The following is a 17,626-nucleotide window of genomic DNA, read 5'->3' as shown; positions in this document are numbered from 1 at the left end:
GTGTTTAAGGTATGTGCAAACTAAAAATAAAGACAAGATGATAGTTTATTAAATTTTAATGAAATTTGCAGATTGTTTCGGTGAAGTTTAATAAACTCCTTGCTATCTAAAATATAACAGGACACCGGAGTATATTCTCCAGCATCTCACACTTCTGATAATCAGTTGTCTGCTTGAGTTTATTCAGCTGTGTAAAAACTATAACTTTAATCTCAGCCAAGCCGATTTACTCAAGAACAAATAAAATACTAAAAAAAAAAAAGCCAAACAATAACATTTTTAAGTTATCTAAGTGACTTGTATATGTTTAACCTGAGTAGCGAAAGACGGCAGTGGGTTTGAAAACGATTTGCCGGGAGTCCGGCGCTCTCACGGCTCTAGTGAGCCCTGCCCCCGGTTAGCTATCGAGCTAGTGGGTAACAGACGTCTCCAAAAACGTCGGAGCGCGTTTGAAAATATGTGGTGTCTTGATAAACTGAGCAGATATTTGAGGTTTACACAGTTACATTCTCGCCTGAAAATATGTTAAACGTTTATTTTGTGACCCAGAAAGAATAATAAGAGTAATATTAAAACTAACTAGCTGCCGCCATTGTTGGAAACTGAGCTGGGCTGCGCTATGAATTCTGGGACACAGCTTCTTCTTCGGGGTTTAACGGCAGCTGGCATCTTTGTACATGCAGTGCTGCCATCTTCTGTTTCAGTCCGTTATTACACTCTTAAATCCTACTACTTATTCCTGCGCCTTTTGTGATCTTACAAAGCTTCAAACGACGCGTCAACTATTAAATCAGACGTCGACGATTTTGATAGTCGACGTAATCGTGACTAGTCGACTAATCGTGGCAGCCCTAATAGTCACCTCAGGTTTGAATCCATGTTTTTAGTGTTATGAAGGTGGCTTAATTGTTTAGCGGGTTCACCATGATACAAAACGTCCAGTTACTGACCAACCAGTTCTCTGGAAAACCTGAGCATTATCCTTGCAGACCTTCTACTGTATAAACTCTGTACATGGCCTAAGCCCGTTCTGTACTTTTTTAACACCACAGTAGCTGCAGACAAAGCAACAACGTTCTAAAAATCTAAAAACTAATAAATTTAAACCTTAATTATGTCAGGTCCTCTTGTGTCTTAAAGATGAAGCTGTGATACCATATCAGAAGTACCATATCATACCATAAACATGCACGTTTGCAAGCTTTCCAGAATGATTTTCTGTATCCCTTACGTTGATATAATGTTGATGCTTTTTGCTTTTACAACAGTAGTTTGATTTAGAACAGGGGTGTCAAACTCCAGTACTTGAGGGCCGTTGTTCTGAAACTTTTCCATGTGTCCCTGTGGCAACATACCCGAATAAAATTAGTAGCAAGAGTATAGAACTTGACCGCCTGCTGAAGTGGCAACCCCTAACCCTACTCACGTAAAATGTAAGTGTTTGGAAAAATTTTGTTCTAAAAGTACTTTTATTGCACAGTGTTCATTCACTTATGAGCTGCTGTAACATGAATCAAATTGTCAACTCATGTTCTACACAGTCTTGCTAATGACCTACTAATTTTATTCAGATGTGTTTCAACAGAGACTGGAGTTTGAGACCTATCCCTGTTTGCAGCAGTCTGCTGAGAAACCTGAGCACTGTACTTTGAAACAACTTAATTTTTCAAACCTTTCTTCATCACACTTGATACCCAAACTCAGGTGGGGGTGATGATATCTTCCCCCCCCCGACCTCTCCCCCTTGCCATAGCATGTGTCGTCAGTCTCTACCTGTGAGATCAGTCCCTTCTTCCGAATGGAAGATCCCAGTTGTTGTTGTTGTTGTTTGTGAATGTTGGGTATTGAAAATTCCATTCCATATTCCAATTCCAGTAGGCTTGGTTAGCATGTGTCTAGCCTAGGACCCTTACTGGATACGAACTTGCGACTCCCACTCCGAAGGCGTGTATTATACTTAACAATTTAATGTTCTGTTAAAACAAATTAATTTACTTTTGGAAATCCTGCTAAATAATGAAAGTGGTGCATTTTAAATTCTGTGAGTATCGTTTGTTGGTAAAATAATAATTCGAATAAATGTTGAGGACAAATAAGTCAGCAAATCTAATAAGTTATTGGGGCAAAAACTAATTTGAAAATCTTCCCCCTGAAGGCACAAAAACATACTGTTCTCTCAAGAACTGCAGTGATGTCTTTTTTTTTTTTTTATAAAAAGCTGAGAACTTTCAGAAAGTTGGACATTTTTTTTTAAACTAGAAGTCTTCGTTCTGTATGAAGTCAAAAAGGGAGGACCTTGATATGGTCCTCTCAGACGCCCCACCATTCTGCTGTTCAAACCATCTGTTTCCATGGGGCACGAACTGTAACATCAGCAGTCTTGTAAGTTCACTGCAAGTCACACTATGTGACACGCATAAACTTTTTTGTTTTCTTTTTCTTGCAGCGTCTTGTAGAATCTGCAGAATGAAGGCAAAGATGCACCACTGTTCTGTCTCCACTGCATTCCCCATGGTTCGATCACAACAACAGCTGGAGGACAAATACACAAGCAAGTATCTGCTGCCAAAATTGAACTAGATTTTTCTTCTTTGCTACATCTAGTTTGATTTATTTATTTATTATATAAGTACAGGCGTCACAGTATACAAGCTAGGCGTAGCCTCTGGGTCTGAAAAGTCAAGCCAGCAGACTCCTGGTTTCAAAAACACTTGTAATAGTAAAACAGAAAACCAGACCTCCTTGCTCTTGTGACCTCTGTAACCAAGTTTCTGATGAGTTTGTCCTCAATCAGTAGTTTCAGGTTATAGTGAATAAAAGATGAGATCATCTGTAAACGATGTCCATCGTTAGAGTGAGAAAGGAGTCGTTATTCAGGGTGTATTCTGAATACCACCCTTTCAAACAGTAACTGTAACGGAATACAGTTACTCATATTTTGTATTTTAAATACGTAACGGCGGTACATGTATTCCGTTACTCCCCAACACTGGCTGTACATTACATTCCTATTGGTTGACAGTGTTGGGGAGTAACGGAATACATGTACCACCGTTACGTATTTAAAATACAAAATATGAGTAACTGTATTCCGTTACAGTTACCGTTTAAAAAGGTGGTATTTAGAATACAGTTACTTTGTTGAAATAAGTGGATTACACGGCGGTACTTCCCTGTGTCATATTGTGGCGGGTCAGGACTGTTTGGGTTTTGTTTGACAGCTACGTTCTGTTGTTCCAGGCGGCAGCGTTACGGTTGCCATGGTTACAGGGTGACGCTCTCTCTCTCTCTGTGTTTCCTGGGTGAGAGAGGCCTTTTTGTTGTTGTTGTGCTAAGCTAATAGGCAGAATGCTACAGGTATAGCTCTAAAGAATGTAGCATCATAGGCAGTGTAGTCTGTGCTGCAGGGAGAATGGACTGCCATACACGTTATGTGTCTGTGAGCGAGGGAGGGAGAAAAAGGAAAAGTACGAACTGTCATCGAGCAGAAACGGGAGCTGGAAGCATGTAAATATAATAATAACCACTGCAGCCAAGAAGAGAGCCTGACGAGCCCAGTTGTAAGTAAGCTATTAAGACTCGACAGTACACCGTGTTCGTGTTTTCCTCCAAAAACAATAAGTTCCGTTGGAGCAGCTTTTCAACGCCTCTCTCTGTCTCTCGCTAGCAAAGTTGACCCAGACAACAAAGTAAAGCTAGTTTTCGGCTACGAGCCCGACACAGAACCCGACATATTAGCCAGAGGTCCCTTTACTACGGTTCGGAGCCGCAGACCTTCAGTAACAGTAATAAATCACAGCAATAGTACATTCATGTAGTTGTAAACAGCATGATAATATATTAAGTAATCCAAAGTATTCAGAATACGTTACTCTCATTGAGTAACGTAACGGAATACGTTACAGAATACATTTTGGGGCATGTATTCTGTATTCTGTAATGGAATACATTTTAAAAGTAACCTTCCCAACACTGTTGGTTGATTAGCAGACATCCTATTTTGTCACAATTCTTTCATGTTGGTTACAGTGTATACAAACTGAAGCTTGACCAAGACAGAACAAAAAAGAATAGCTGTAAAAAAATAACCCACAAACACTCAGGGTGTCAATTGTGGTATTTTTTTTATTATGAGAGAAATACACCTTTACATTGTTTATCACCTTGTTGGTGAGAATAAAACATAAATAAAACATTCTTACAAAATGCTTCAATAAATCACAAGTCAATTATTTTTTACAAGTAATTTGTATTATACATAAATCATATTTACACATTTGCCCTTCTTTTTTTTTCTTCTTTTTTTTTTACATTGCTGAGAACGAAACAACTGTGTACCAGTTGAATAGTACAAACATTTCCTTCCTTTCAAAGCAGAGGTATAAAAGCTCTCCTCTCTCCTGAGAAGACGCTGGGTTCTACTCTAGTGCATTTTATCATTAAGATTTAAGGCTACGCAGGGTTCACCTAATGGACACACTCGTCTCTCGGACAGGCTTATCATCATCACTGGGCGAGGGAGTTCATTTTCCCGACTTGTGTCTGCTGATTGTCCCTTACAGAGGTCTGTGGTTCTGCCCAGTCGCTTCCTCCAACCTTTTTATTCCCCCCACATTAAAGCTGCTGCTGACTGGTTACACTGAATAACCAATTACAATCTCTGACAACTTATTTGTTTCTGCAGTCAATTACAAATGCCGTGGGGAAAAATGTCGCAGAGTGTGAGAGCCCACGCTCATCACATTATCTCTGACCTGCTGAGAAAAAAAATACATCAATTTCTCACAGCAGGAGTCACAGGGGGAAAAAAAAAAAAAACTAAACAGTTTCATACTTTCTGGTTGTTGCTCTTGTGTGAGGGAGGGAAATTATTTAGTTATAGGTGCAGTGCTCCCTAGTGGTCAAAACACACCTTAAAGCAACACCAAAAGTCTACCCCTCTCCGTTTCTTTGACAGGATTACACCAAAGCCATAAACAAAAGACATGAAGCAACTAATTGGCAGGCCGCATAAGCCTCTTACAAGACACACTATAATAAACCAGCCTGGACGTGAAGTCAAATCCTCAACACAAGACAGCGAGTTAACAAACAAGCACTTAAACGTGAGAAAAAGAGGCAGCGAGGAAGCAGTTCGGCGATGCTGCTCTGCCTTTCATGGGAAGAGGATCCTTTTTAAACATCTCTTTGTCCTTCCTACCTGTCCCGCAGGTAGTCCTGCCCACAGTGTGAGCTTTGCAGGTCTTAAATATTAAGACGGGTCATCTTTGAAAAACTCCATAAAAGCTCACAGCCCCTTATTTAATCTACTTAAACACTTTAACCGTCTTTGGATCATTTTGCCCTTGATTAAAAAAAAAGAAATCATATTTACTCGTATCTCACGCTGATTAAAAATAAACATGTTAACATTTTTAGGACAAAGTGCTCAAAAACACTGATGAGTGTTGACTAATCTGAAATGATCAGAGACTCACGAGCTACCTGCTGAGTCGGTTTAGTCACGAAACAACAACAGAACATATTTGTAGCTAATGTCCACTCTCATTCCCTCTAAGCGGTTGCTTTGTCCATAAATTAACGGCCTCCGTTCCTACGACCAGCAGCTGTGTGCATCTGCAGAATCTATTATGGGAACTGAAAGGAGGCGAAAGAGAGAGTTGATCTCTTTAACACACAGAAACCATTAGTATGCTACCTGCAGAGTTACATGCAATTAAAAAAAACGAAGGAAAGCCCTGCTTGTCGGCGCTCAGATGAAAGATGAGGGCTGCATAAAAGCCCATTGACAGGCAGATGAAACGACAATCGAGCCAATATCCATCCAAGACTCTAAAACACACTAAAGGATATGAATTGAGCCATTAGACAGAGAGAGATATCTCTCAATCCTTTCATTACTGAGCGTCTAAGAAAATACACATCTGAAGAGCTTCACTCCAAATTGGAGATAGCCATAATTCAAATAAATTAAAACCTCATTAAGGAACATGATTGATGGCATGAAGTCATCATTAAGGATTACACAAGTTAGCCAATTCCCTTTTGCTTGCGAACTGGGGACAGACTCGGCGGATCTAATCGCATCTGCTTTTTGAACACTCGACGCGAACGTCAGGCTATGATTCACTGCGTCTTCGACTGAAGCACTGAAACGGCTTTGGACTCTCTCTGATTAAGAAATGTTGCTAGGACCCGTAAGTTCCCCACCCGTGGGTTCAGTCATCAATTAGCTGTCAATGAATATGATTAGGTGTGAGGAGTTTCCATCGCCACAGGGAGCTCGCTGACATTCACAGTGGCATTTGGATTTGTCTGTGTCCTTGAACGTGTGGTTGAAGTCGCACGGAAAAGGCCCTGCTTCTGTAAATTAACATCACAGCCTGCTGGTGTGGGGCTCTAGGAAAAAAGGCAGCCGTAACACACGAGCCCCTGACAGACTTGGAAGAGCCTGAAAGGCAATTCGCTGTGAAATGCTTTCAGCGTGATACTGAGCTGTCACAGACGTCTGATTTTTGAAAATGAAGAAATTCTAACCATTTCTTTGGAAAAGGAAAAGATGAATTTTGGACAGAGAATAACGAAAAAGTGCACAGCCAGTCCATCATTCCCATTTTTAGCTACTGAACTGAATCCTAAACGCACACCACAGCAGAGCCTAATATATCCTAATTCCCAACAAACTAAAAGCTGTGGTATTTGATTTTAAAATGTATCTTCTTCTGTGTAATGTTAAACAGCTCTATGTTATGACATGGAAAATTAACTAAAAGCCTTTTCAAGGTGATTCAAAAAGCCTGTGTGCGCAGGTGAATGTGTTACTACTTGGCAGCACATTCCACCATCAGAGTGGTTTGATGGGTTCATGGTAATGATGAGGAGGAGGAGGAGGAGGAGAGCCACTTGTCTCAGCAGAAAAAAATCTCTCCATCCAGAGGCGGCTCTGGAAGGGGCTGGGAGTCTGTGAAGAGGAGAACAGGAGTCAGCATCACCCCGAAAACACAGGATTTTGATTTCTGATCAGTTGCCGGTGACGTTTCACCTTATACACGTCAGGATTTTGCAACCCACAAATATTCTCTAAATGCTTCCAAAATGCAACTCATGGCTGAAATTTAGTAACAGCAACATATTTGCAGAAACTCCCAGCTTGTTTTTCTTCAAGGACGATAGGCTTGTCCTCCATTTTTCATTGCCGGAGGCCAAAAGAGAAACCACAGTCTACGAGAGAATCTGAGTTATAATGCTTTTGTAACATAGTGTCACCAAATTGTGCACAGAAATTGAAATATGAGTTCCAAATAATTCAGAGTTGCCCGTATCACTGCTGCAAGAACACTTGTCTGAATAGTGTCCACACTGCATGAACCAGGGAGGTCAGAGTTCCTGCAACATAGTGTGTGAGTACTGTCCAGCACCAGCAGCCTTTACATTTACAGTGATTAGCCCAGAAGCAGCAACTGGCAAATTTGTGTTGGAACTGAACACACAGAAATAGACCAAGAATAAAGTCCAGGCTTTATTAAGCCTTTATGCCTCTAAGCTGTTATGGAAGTGACAGCTTAGAGAATTCTATAGCATTTTCCTCTAAACTTTCTGAGCCATCCAGGAAATTATAGTGGGGAAAATGCAAGAGAAAATGGTGACGCTGAAATGGAATTACACCCAAAGAAGATCTGAAATGGTTTAGTGGACGCCATTTTTGTCACTGATGTTTATTTGCTGCTAATTTAAACATAAACGATTCATTACTCAAGGGTGGTGGTTGTCATCAAAGACACTGTAGCTTCTGTTTAAGTTCTTAGTAACACGTACTGGAAATGGTTACTGGTTGAGTTGTATAATGAAGCTGGCCAGTATGGGTTAACTGCATATAGTATCTCTTTTTGAACTCTGCTGCCATCAAGAGACCCACAACACACAGCAAACACACTGCTGCAGTCACAGCTGGGTAGGATATTAGCATTCCCCTTGGGCACTTTAATTCAAACACAAAATAAACTCCTAAAGATATGTTGTTACCAACAGGGAGTCCCAACTGTGTGGCCTTATGCTGGCTCACTGCTCATTTCAGAACCATCAGTTCACATCTACATGTAGTTCATGTGTTTCATAACAAGTGTAGTTCTGTGTCAGACATAAGCTCACTTCTAACAGTGTTCAAGATCCCCCTAAAAATGTAGGACAGTCGAATAATTTACTTTTGTGACTAATTTAATATTGTAACAAATTTAAGCTCCATGTGAGACCTCATGACAGCCTGAGCAGATCTGAGCATGTGACCAAAATTACACGTCTGTTTCTCACTGAGCTCACAGTTTTTCCAAGTCTGCTTTAAAACAAGATTGGCTTCAGATCATTCTGATCACTTTCATTGTGACAGAACATATCAGGCCAACAGCTGACACAGAAAGTAGTTTAATATGGTGCAGTATAGTGTTTACATGCAGGGATGCACAATGCATTTCTAATCACTGATCAGCTCTCTAAAGGTGGATTTTCTTTTTAAGTGTTATTTATTCATTAAGCATTTGTATTTTAAAAAATTCAGAAAGAAGCTGTTCAGATCAGAAGCAGACATCTCTACAAAGGGCAGAAGCATACGTCACCGCATATGTACATCAACACGGTGGACTTGTGCAGGAAAAATGCTCGAATTTTCTGTAATTGGATTAGGAAAAGGAATATTCCTCCACTCTGAATCCAATGCAAATGTAAATAATTTTGGACCTGTTTCTTTCTGGCTGAGGTATTTATATGGAGCCTTTTTATTCTGTTTGTACTTCTAATGCAGTTAGACTAGAAACACCATCATGCATGTAAACTGGGCAGTAGGAAAACAGGAAACTCCCTCTTCATGTTCTTCCAATAGGGGAAAACAAAAGATAAAATCTAGTCTTCGTGTTTGTAATGTATATTCCAACGTTAGCCAGGTGCATATATCAACTCAAGCGGCTTTCTCCTAAAATATCTTCTTTTTAGTTTACATTTCATTCTGTTTCCTGAGGCAGTGTCATCAAACTGAGCTGTTGTGGTGGGATAGTAACACAAAGATTGAATTTTGCACCAAAAAAAGGGTAAAACTTTGACACATTCTCCTTTCAGACGTCCCGACTTGGCTTCAGATTAGATACTTAAGAGCATACATTTAAACAGATTTTGTCTCCAATCATTTCCGTGGTGGTTTCTCTGAAATGCTGCAGTTTAGCAGAAACTAAAAGAATATCTGAAAAAATTCAAACTTTATAAGGTCAAAAAAAAATTCTTTTTTCTAAGTTAGTCATAAAGAAAACTAATTTTTTTTGGCTGGTCGTGACAGATGGTGCACTTTGGCAGGAAACAAAAAACTACCTTGAAACTTTGCACTCAGCTGTAGACCTGACATATCCTTCCTTCTCCCTCCATTATCCATCCATCCACATGTCTACCAATAATGTCTCCTTTTCAATAATAACTAAACACAGTACATCCTTGACAAAAAGCACTCCACTCCAACCTGCTGACTCACTGTGAAACACTGAGCAATTCGACTCGATCCAGCCGGTTTATCATCTTATACCTGCTGACTGTGCGCTCCCCCCTTTGGCCTTTTTCTTCTTCTTCTCCTTCTCCTTCCCATCTTTGCCCTTGTTCTTGGCTAGCTGTAGGAGGCTCTTGGAGATCTGGTTGTTGCCTTCGCTGCCCTTGAGGTTCGTGGAGGATGAGGTAAAGGGATTGAGGCCTTTCCCTTTGGGCTTGGACCGCTGGGGCTGCAGTCTCGGCAGAGACGAGGAAGAGGAGGAGGAGAACTCCGGCGGGTCCAGCTGCAGAGACTGGGAGCTGCCAGCGAACTCATCAGACGTTGTAGAGGGAGTCCTCTGGAAAGGAAGGAACAAGAGGCGCTTAGGAAGATGAACAGCTGCGGTCTACATCTGTATGTGAATATGCATGAAAGGCTTTTTGCTAAATGATGAGCACGACTGTTTCTAGAAGAGCTCAGTTTTGGAAAATGATCATATAACAGTGAACATAACAGTGCTGTTTGGTTTGTGTTGCAGAAATGCTCGCTAGTTAAAATGTGGCCAAGAGCTTTTTTAAATCCACTTTTAAGAGGACCCAAGTTCAAGCCTCTGCTGTAAGCATCCATAAACATCAACCAGGCTGGAGTGTCATTGAGCGCAAAAAATGAATCCCTCCAGGCTCACACAGTGTTCCCCTGCAGCTGAGGGGGCAACAGAAGAGGCAGTTTCCCTGCAGGGATCAGCAGATTGTGTTATCATTATTATGCTTTTCAGAGTGTCCCTGCTCACCTCAGCTAGACGCAGGTCCTCCATCTTGTTGAGGTGCCGCTGCATAGCCTCCCTGTCCCTCTCCAGCTTCCTCTGGGCATCTCTCAGTCTCTCCAGATCCTTCTGGTACTCCTCCTTCTTGTTCTGCAGCTCCTGCTTCTCCTCCTCCAGGTCCTTCTGCTGCTTCAGGATTTCCTCCTCCTGCAGCGGTTGATACGAGTGTAGATTGATTTATTGAACTGACAGACACGTGAGGCGTCACATCGTATGTTTTCAGCTCCTTTCCTTTAGTGGAAACCTGCAATAACTGAGCCTGAATGAATAAAAGCTAATGACTGCCTGATTTAATAGTGTGATCACATTCAGTGTCTCAACCTCTCCTTAATGCACGTTTCCCCATCAGGAAAAAATAAGCTGGAAAAAACAAAACTGAAGTCTAGACTTTACCAATGCTGAATGAATAATTTATTGTCTCCTCATATATTAAATCAACTTCATAACTCCACAGGTGCTGCTGCTCTCTGTGCATTATGAAGCTGATCACAACTGCATTTAACTTGGTGATTTTAGCCCACAATCAACTTATTATCCTTTAAGTATTCAAACTTTGGGGACACACTGCAGGGAAAAACACGCGCTGGTGATAATGAGTGCGAAATCCATTTAAACGAACAATGACCCACTCGACAGATGAAAGGATATACTGCTCATATCATCCAAGGTGCAGTCACTACCAGTAAACAAACCATAGACTGCTGCTCGTTTTGCTGTTTACACCTGCAGCATATGATCAGCGTACCACCCTGAACTTTAATCCCTAACCCCATCAAAATAAAATTTCTCCAAAGTCAAAGCAATCAGAAAATACGAACATTGTTATTGTAAGTATCACGATTCACGTGTGTTTTTTCAAAATGTACGATTAGACGTAACCCTGTGGTGGGTTAGAACTCGAGGGTTAATCCAGAAGTTGTGGCTTTTTAAAAGAACGTTAATCATCTCGAATAGTTCGGGTTTCTTGTACTGTTGTAATGCTCAAACTCTTAAACATGAGTTTCTTTGCAGATCTGGATGACTAAGTGATCACTATTTTGTAATCATTCTGCCATTTGGCAGTAATTTAATATGGAAAACAATAAGCATAAGTTGCACAATTGAGCACTGATGTGTCTCATTCACCCACTTTTTTCTACATCTTAAGTTAACATTCAGACAGATGATGAACGTGTCAAATATCCTTGCCCAAGGATACTTTGGCACACAGACTGGAGCAGCCAGAAATCAAACCACCAACCTACTAGATGGTTTGCTTTACAGCTGCCCTAATTCACAAACAGAGAGAATGTTTACTGCATGTTGTTCAGCCTTTAGTTAGTGCGACGTTTCAGCCAGCCGTGGAGGTGAATCTACTACCACGCCTTTACAGCCTTGTCAGGTGAAATTTGACCCTGCAACTTTTCTTTCAGCGTTTCAAGCTTGTCAGTGAAAGCTATATTTGAAGGCAGTGTACCATCTCTTCAAAGCACCACAGAAGACTTTAATGCCCTGCACAAGTACGCATTGTAATTTATCAGATAAAACGCCGCATGAAGTGAAACACTGCAGCATGAAACCATCCTGGGGGGTTACTGTCAGAATTATAGCTGCCCTGAAACTATTAATAATAAACAGGGCTAGTGGAAGATGATGCATAGTTACCTGTGCGTGCACCTGTGCCTCCCTCTCAGCGAGCTGCTTTTCCCTGTGCTCCCACTCCTTCTCTCTTCTCCTCTTCTCCTCAGCATGAGCTGCCTGTTGTCTCTGCAGGGATGCCAACTCCTGCCGCTGCTTCTCCAGGCTGCGCTGCTTCTCCTGTTCGATCAGCGAGCTGGGCCGGGAGGACGGTCGTGATAACGATGTGCAAGAGGACGAGCGCTCACTCAGGGCCTGCCGCTGGTCCTCTATGAAACTGTCCTGCTGGACTACCACTGCCTGTGTTAGACAGAGCCACAGAGATTAGGTTAGACATACCCATCCTGTGGATTGTGGGGTATTCTGCACTGGCTCTATGTGGATGGAGGTCTTTTTTCTGTTCTTTTCATTGGAAAGCTTCACAGACTTGCATCATGTCAGTTCTGATCTGGAGCGCTGGATGTATTGTAATGCTTAGAAACCATCATACCTGCAGAGTGCTTAGCAGAAGATGCAGGTTGGAGACGCTGTGGAGGACCTGCTGTTGAAAAAGAGAGAGCAGTGAGTATAACCTCAAACCTCCAGCTGTGTTCTTGTTATCCAGGAGAAAAATCCACTTCGGCTGCAAGGACAAAGCTCTTTGATGTTGCCTTACTTACTGCTCCACATGACATGTTAAAACTCACCATTATTGGTAGCGGTGTTTTATACAATATCAATTTATAACAATATGCTGATTTAACTTTACAGAGATCTGACCTTTTCTGCACTCAGATATTAGCACAGTAACCTTGTATTTGTCATCAGTGTTTACAAGTACTCAAAACTGATCCAAACCACGTTACTGCGAACTAAACAAAACAGCTTTCATAAAGTGACACGTTTGAAGGAAATGTTGTGGTGTCACACAGAATATTTTAATGTAATAATAAAAAACTGATTTTACTACAGCAGACTACGTCCACACGTACACGGGAATTTTTGAAAACTGAGAACTTCCGTTTTCGTTTTAAAAAATAATCCCGTCCACACGTAAAGGCAGAAATAAAGGAAAACGCTGCTAGGAACATGCCAAAGCAACAGGTGGCGATATATTCCTAACCGTGCAGAAATGTTGACCAATCAGAAGTCTAGAAGCCTCGGTGGGAAATAGTAAACAAGGATGGGGCATAGAAGCAGAACCGATTCGTATGTGTGGAGGGACAGTAACTGTGTGTGTATATGTAAGCATTTAAACACTGCAGAGACTACAATTAACAGTAACAGTATTGTAGAAATTAATTTCACCGAAACAATAACGTGGCGCACAGTGTGACGTCAAAAAATGCGCACACCTTTGACGCTGCATTTTCTCCATTTTTCTCGTCCACACGTAAATGCAAAAACAGAGTTTTCAAAAATATCCACCCTGGCCGGAGTTTTTAAAAATCTCCGTTTTCAGTGACCAAAAACGCCGTTTACGTGTGGACGAAAGGTGCAAACGCATAGAAAAATCTGCGTTTTCAAAAATACCCGGGTACGTGTGGACGTAGCCTTAAAGTTGTTTATAGCTCCACCATAATAAAACCGCTGACAGATGAAGTTACAAATGTTGATCTTCTTTGAATCGTTAAGTCTTGCATTATTGTAAATGCTACTTTAATTCACCGACCTACACATCATGACTGACTAAGCACACACATATTATCAAAAGCACACAAACCACCAGGAAAATGTTCCCTGCTTCACTGCAAAAAAATGTTCAGGAATAGCTCAACGAATATGACAAGGAGCCAAAGGCATCAATACACCAGAATAGGACCCATATCTGCAGACAGAGGCATGTACAAAGGGAGGCCATGGAAAGCCTTAAATCGTTTCCCTCTTGGACTTATTCTAGGGGTAACCCTTGTTTTTCTTTGCTAAAGACTGGCTATTCTGACTAATGAGTAATTTTACTTTTTAAATAAAATACTTTTAGGAAGCAGCCAGATACAGAAATTGAAGAAATTAAATAATTAGAACTACTTTGGGCATATTTTTATGGTTAATGTTTTTTTATACTTAAATACGTTTATGACTTATTCAAATAAAAGGTTCTAAATACCCATTTTGCCATTTTGCTAAACAGCTCAGGGCTGGATATCAGCTTAAAAATTATTCACAGTGATTTTTGCACAGATTTCCGACGATGTATTTCTTCCTGATCAAATGTTCTGATTTGCTGTTGTTCCTGCTGTTGAAAATGATCCCAAAGCTGCAAAAGTCATGTAGCCTAAGCTCTGCACCATTTATGGTTTTATTTCGCGTGCAGCGTTAGCAACATGAAACGCAAACAACTTCACCGACCCACTAACATGGTTTTAGACTTTTTTAGAACTGCTTACTGTTCTTTGATGCTGCAAAAATGTAATATTTATTAGTTAAGCCTTGTTTTTTCCTGTTATTTTACAGCGCTACGCTGCATGAGCTGCTTCTGATTATTGTGCATTTTAATAACAATTTTCACTTAAAACTCTTCCTACTTTTATTAAATGACAGCTTACTTTGCTTGGCACACGCTCACTTTCACTTTGAGCTATTTTGTTATTTATTACTTAGCAGAGCTTTTTACAGAAACAGCAGTAAATCCCTAAATGTGGGCAGCAGGGTCGTTTAGATTAAGTAAAAACAATTTCAAATTTGAATTTATAAAAAAATTTATACGTTGTTATTGATGGAGTATAAAAGTGTTTGATAGGTGGCAAAAGGAAAGCTGTTAGCGGCAAATCAACCTCAACAAGTGAATAATAATAAATAATTAAACAGTCCATCACAGTTCTGAGTCATGATCAGTGCTGTGGTTAAAGGTTTGTGGAAGACTCAGATTTCAAACTGGGCCGACGCATTCTGGCTGAACTTGAGCTTTACTGCTGTTTGAGACAACACGCTGATTAATGCCGGTAACAATGCCGTTGACACAGGGTTTTGGCAGTTTCTATGTAAACAGCGACTTGAACTGAATTAGACACAGGAAGTCAGTGTTACCTCACTGTTCCTCTTCAGCAGCTGCAGCAGGTTGGCGTTTCCTCCCTGCACACAAACATTAAGACACACTGAGTAAGCTAAAACACAATAACATACTCGCATGCAAACATCTGCTCTTGTGTACAGTATGCGTATGTGGGCCTGTATACTGTATATATCACTGAGCGAATGTGATTAAAGTTGCACATGTGGGTGTGCTGTCAAGTCTAATTGTATCTGGCCCTGATTATGTGTGACGGATTTAGTGCCGTGCCGCTTTATTTTAAATGGGGACGAGACGAACGGTTCTAAAAAGGTATTTTCAGTTTACAAAAGAACGGCACAGACCATCGTGAATACAATAGAAGATGGAAGGCTGGAATCAACTCTGCATTGTGTTTTTTAATGATGACTCGGACTTCTGAACACCCTCCTTCTTTTACTGCTGAACTCTCTTTGAACTTTGGCACCGTGCCTGGGGTGAAATGTTAAGAAAAATTAAATGCTTCCCTTCTGTTTTCAGAGAGCAGCATTTACAAGGAATGGCCTGGTGAATAGCTGGCTCCTTTTTCTTTATTAAACAGCACATTACGTTTACTGTAGCCTGTCTCTGCTAAAAGATTCAAGACACAATAATGTGCAGTCCAGCTGCTGGTATATGCAGTATAAATGACTACAAAGGCTGGCATCCAGTGCAGAGCTACAATAGCAGCACCTAAAGGCACTCCATTCATTTCCATCATCTATTGAATCCTACACAACTGATGGTCGCCATTAGCAATGGGACCTGGGAGGAAAAGTCAAGAGGCTAATTCATTGGGGGGAGAGAAGCAGTTAAATTCATCTTAATGGTATTGTTAGTGTTGGAGGACAAATGCACCCCCACACATGCCCTCAGGTTCTCTGTGACATGTAGGGGCACATTGGCTTCAGGATCAAGGAGAATAACTGGCTGCTGGGATGCAGACCTTCTTTAAAACGCTGTCGGACTCCGTCCTGCGCAGGTCTCCCGCCATATCCTCACTCTCATCTCTGTCTCCACCTGATATAAAGAGAAACCACAGGAAAAAAAGATGTGATCAAGAAGAGTGCTGCAAGACAAAAGGAGAACTCTAAGAGCTAGAATATGAAAAAAGACAAATGTGACTGGAATTCAACCAAAACAACAGGCTATGTCCACAAAAAAAAACAAACAAACAAACAAACCCAACAACAGTAAGCTGCTCTGCTCAGTCAAAGTCAAATGCTGGGGGAAAAAACCAAACCAAAAACAGCTGGATGAACAGGAAAGGAAAGCACTGCAGATCACAGGTTCACCACAAAGAAAGAAAACACACAGAAAAAGATCCGAAACACTGCAGTGGTCAGATGTCATGTCAATGAACAGTTTAAGTTCTTTGAAGTATCAGTGAGAGCACAGACTTATATGAAGCATTCCAGGTAATCTGGTGACAGCAGACAGCCACGACATGTAGACATGGGTCTGCAAAGCTCTGTGTATCAGCTACAGACTACAGCACCAAATCATGCCAGGACCTTTAGCCTCTCCACAGCTGTGGCACATCTGCAGGCTGCTTTGCAACCCCCACCACCACCCCAGATCCTCTTTTAATGCTAAAACTTAATCGGTGACAACGTCTGTCATTAATGGCTGTTCTGTTATGGCAGCTCATGTTGCCTTTCCTTCCACATATGTGCACATGGAAGAGCGGGAACGTCCCAGAACAGAGCCAAACCGCCAAATCTAAACTACTGCAGATGGAAATAACAACCTCTTGATTACAATGGCCCTGACTGAATTATGGTTACTTATCAGAATGTGGGTGATTAAATGCAAACTCTTTCTTCTTGGTGAAAAGTTTTGTTGGCGAATGTGAGCACAAATTTGTAACTGAAAAGCAAAATTTGTGTTTTATGAAGCAGGATGGAGACTTAGTGAGTAACTACAGGTTGCAAAAATCAACCTCTTCAGATCCATTTTTACTAATTTTGTAGTTTTGCTGGGTTGTTTTATCCACATTTGTCATTTAACACCACCAGGGCTGCAGCTGAAAAACAATGGCATCTAAATGACACATGGATTTCATTAAATAAATACACTGCAATTATAGTCAAATCTCCACATCTTAATGACAGAGCTGTGATGCTGAAAGTCTATTAACTTATGCAGTCTGCATTTTGACCAATTTTCCTTCCGGCTTCTAATCAGGCCCCAGAAGAGGAACAAAATTAGCTAAATGAACACTGAAGCTTTAGCTTTTATCAAAAGAAAAAAGCAGTGTGTAGATTTGTAACTTAAACAGAGTTGATAGACGTAGTGTACAAATTAAGAATTTATTTGGTGTTCATACTGAAATAATGTGAGGTGATATAATTATTAATATTAATATCAACCGAGACCTCAAGCTGATCAACCCCTCCCTGCAAGGAAACACTTTTTCTCTCCACCCTGTCGTTTCTGACAAGGTTAATAAAAGTCCTTCGTTTACCATTAGAGAGCGATCCTGTGCAATTTTGTGTGATAGTGAAATTCTATGATTTTAAAAAACAGAAATGACACTTAAAATTGGGGGAATCGTAGATATAATTCATGCTTTTGACACAGAGTCGACTTCCTTGGCGGCCATCATTTCTTTGGATGTATGGGAAATGAGAAATTCTCACTACATTTCAGTGAAAAGCAAAGTCTGACAGATCAGTGC

At 40.8% G+C, this 17,626-nt stretch overlaps 1 protein-coding gene and 1 long non-coding RNA gene across 8 annotated transcripts in view; one reads left to right on the top strand and one right to left on the bottom strand.

The window, feature by feature from the left end:
- Positions 1 to 4,801, top strand: part of LOC146526110 (uncharacterized) — a 200,449-nt gene extending 195,648 nt beyond the window's left edge. Inside the window, exon 4 of the long non-coding RNA XR_014873960.1 lies at positions 2,447 to 4,801. This is a non-coding gene — a long non-coding RNA (uncharacterized LOC146526110). The remainder of the gene's footprint in view (positions 1 to 2,446) is intronic.
- The window catches only part of akap13a (A-kinase anchoring protein 13a), a 124,143-nt gene continuing 110,800 nt past the window's right edge, over positions 4,284 to 17,626 (bottom strand). For 6 of the 7 annotated variants that reach the window (XM_085157923.1, XM_085158161.1, XM_085158392.1 and 3 more), the window contains 7 exons: positions 15,893 to 15,966; positions 14,946 to 14,990; positions 12,430 to 12,480; positions 11,967 to 12,239; positions 10,290 to 10,469; positions 9,560 to 9,857; positions 4,284 to 6,961 (listed from right to left, as the gene is read on the bottom strand). In XM_085157923.1, coding sequence (XP_085014049.1) covers positions 6,909 to 6,961; positions 9,560 to 9,857; positions 10,290 to 10,469; positions 11,967 to 12,239; positions 12,430 to 12,480; positions 14,946 to 14,990; positions 15,893 to 15,966 — 974 coding nt within the window. In that variant the 3' untranslated portion in view covers positions 4,284 to 6,908. The remainder of the gene's footprint in view (positions 6,962 to 9,559; positions 9,858 to 10,289; positions 10,470 to 11,966; positions 12,240 to 12,429; positions 12,481 to 14,945; positions 14,991 to 15,892; positions 15,967 to 17,626) is intronic. The other variant, XM_085158239.1, reaches the window with a different exon arrangement.

Source organism: Neolamprologus multifasciatus, chromosome 1 (genome assembly GCF_963576455.1).
Source record: "Neolamprologus multifasciatus chromosome 1, fNeoMul1.2, whole genome shotgun sequence".
Lineage (NCBI taxonomy): Eukaryota > Metazoa > Chordata > Actinopteri > Cichliformes > Cichlidae > Neolamprologus > Neolamprologus multifasciatus.
Note: the sequence above shows the minus strand (reverse complement) of the source record. Positions and strands in the feature narration are given on the sequence as shown.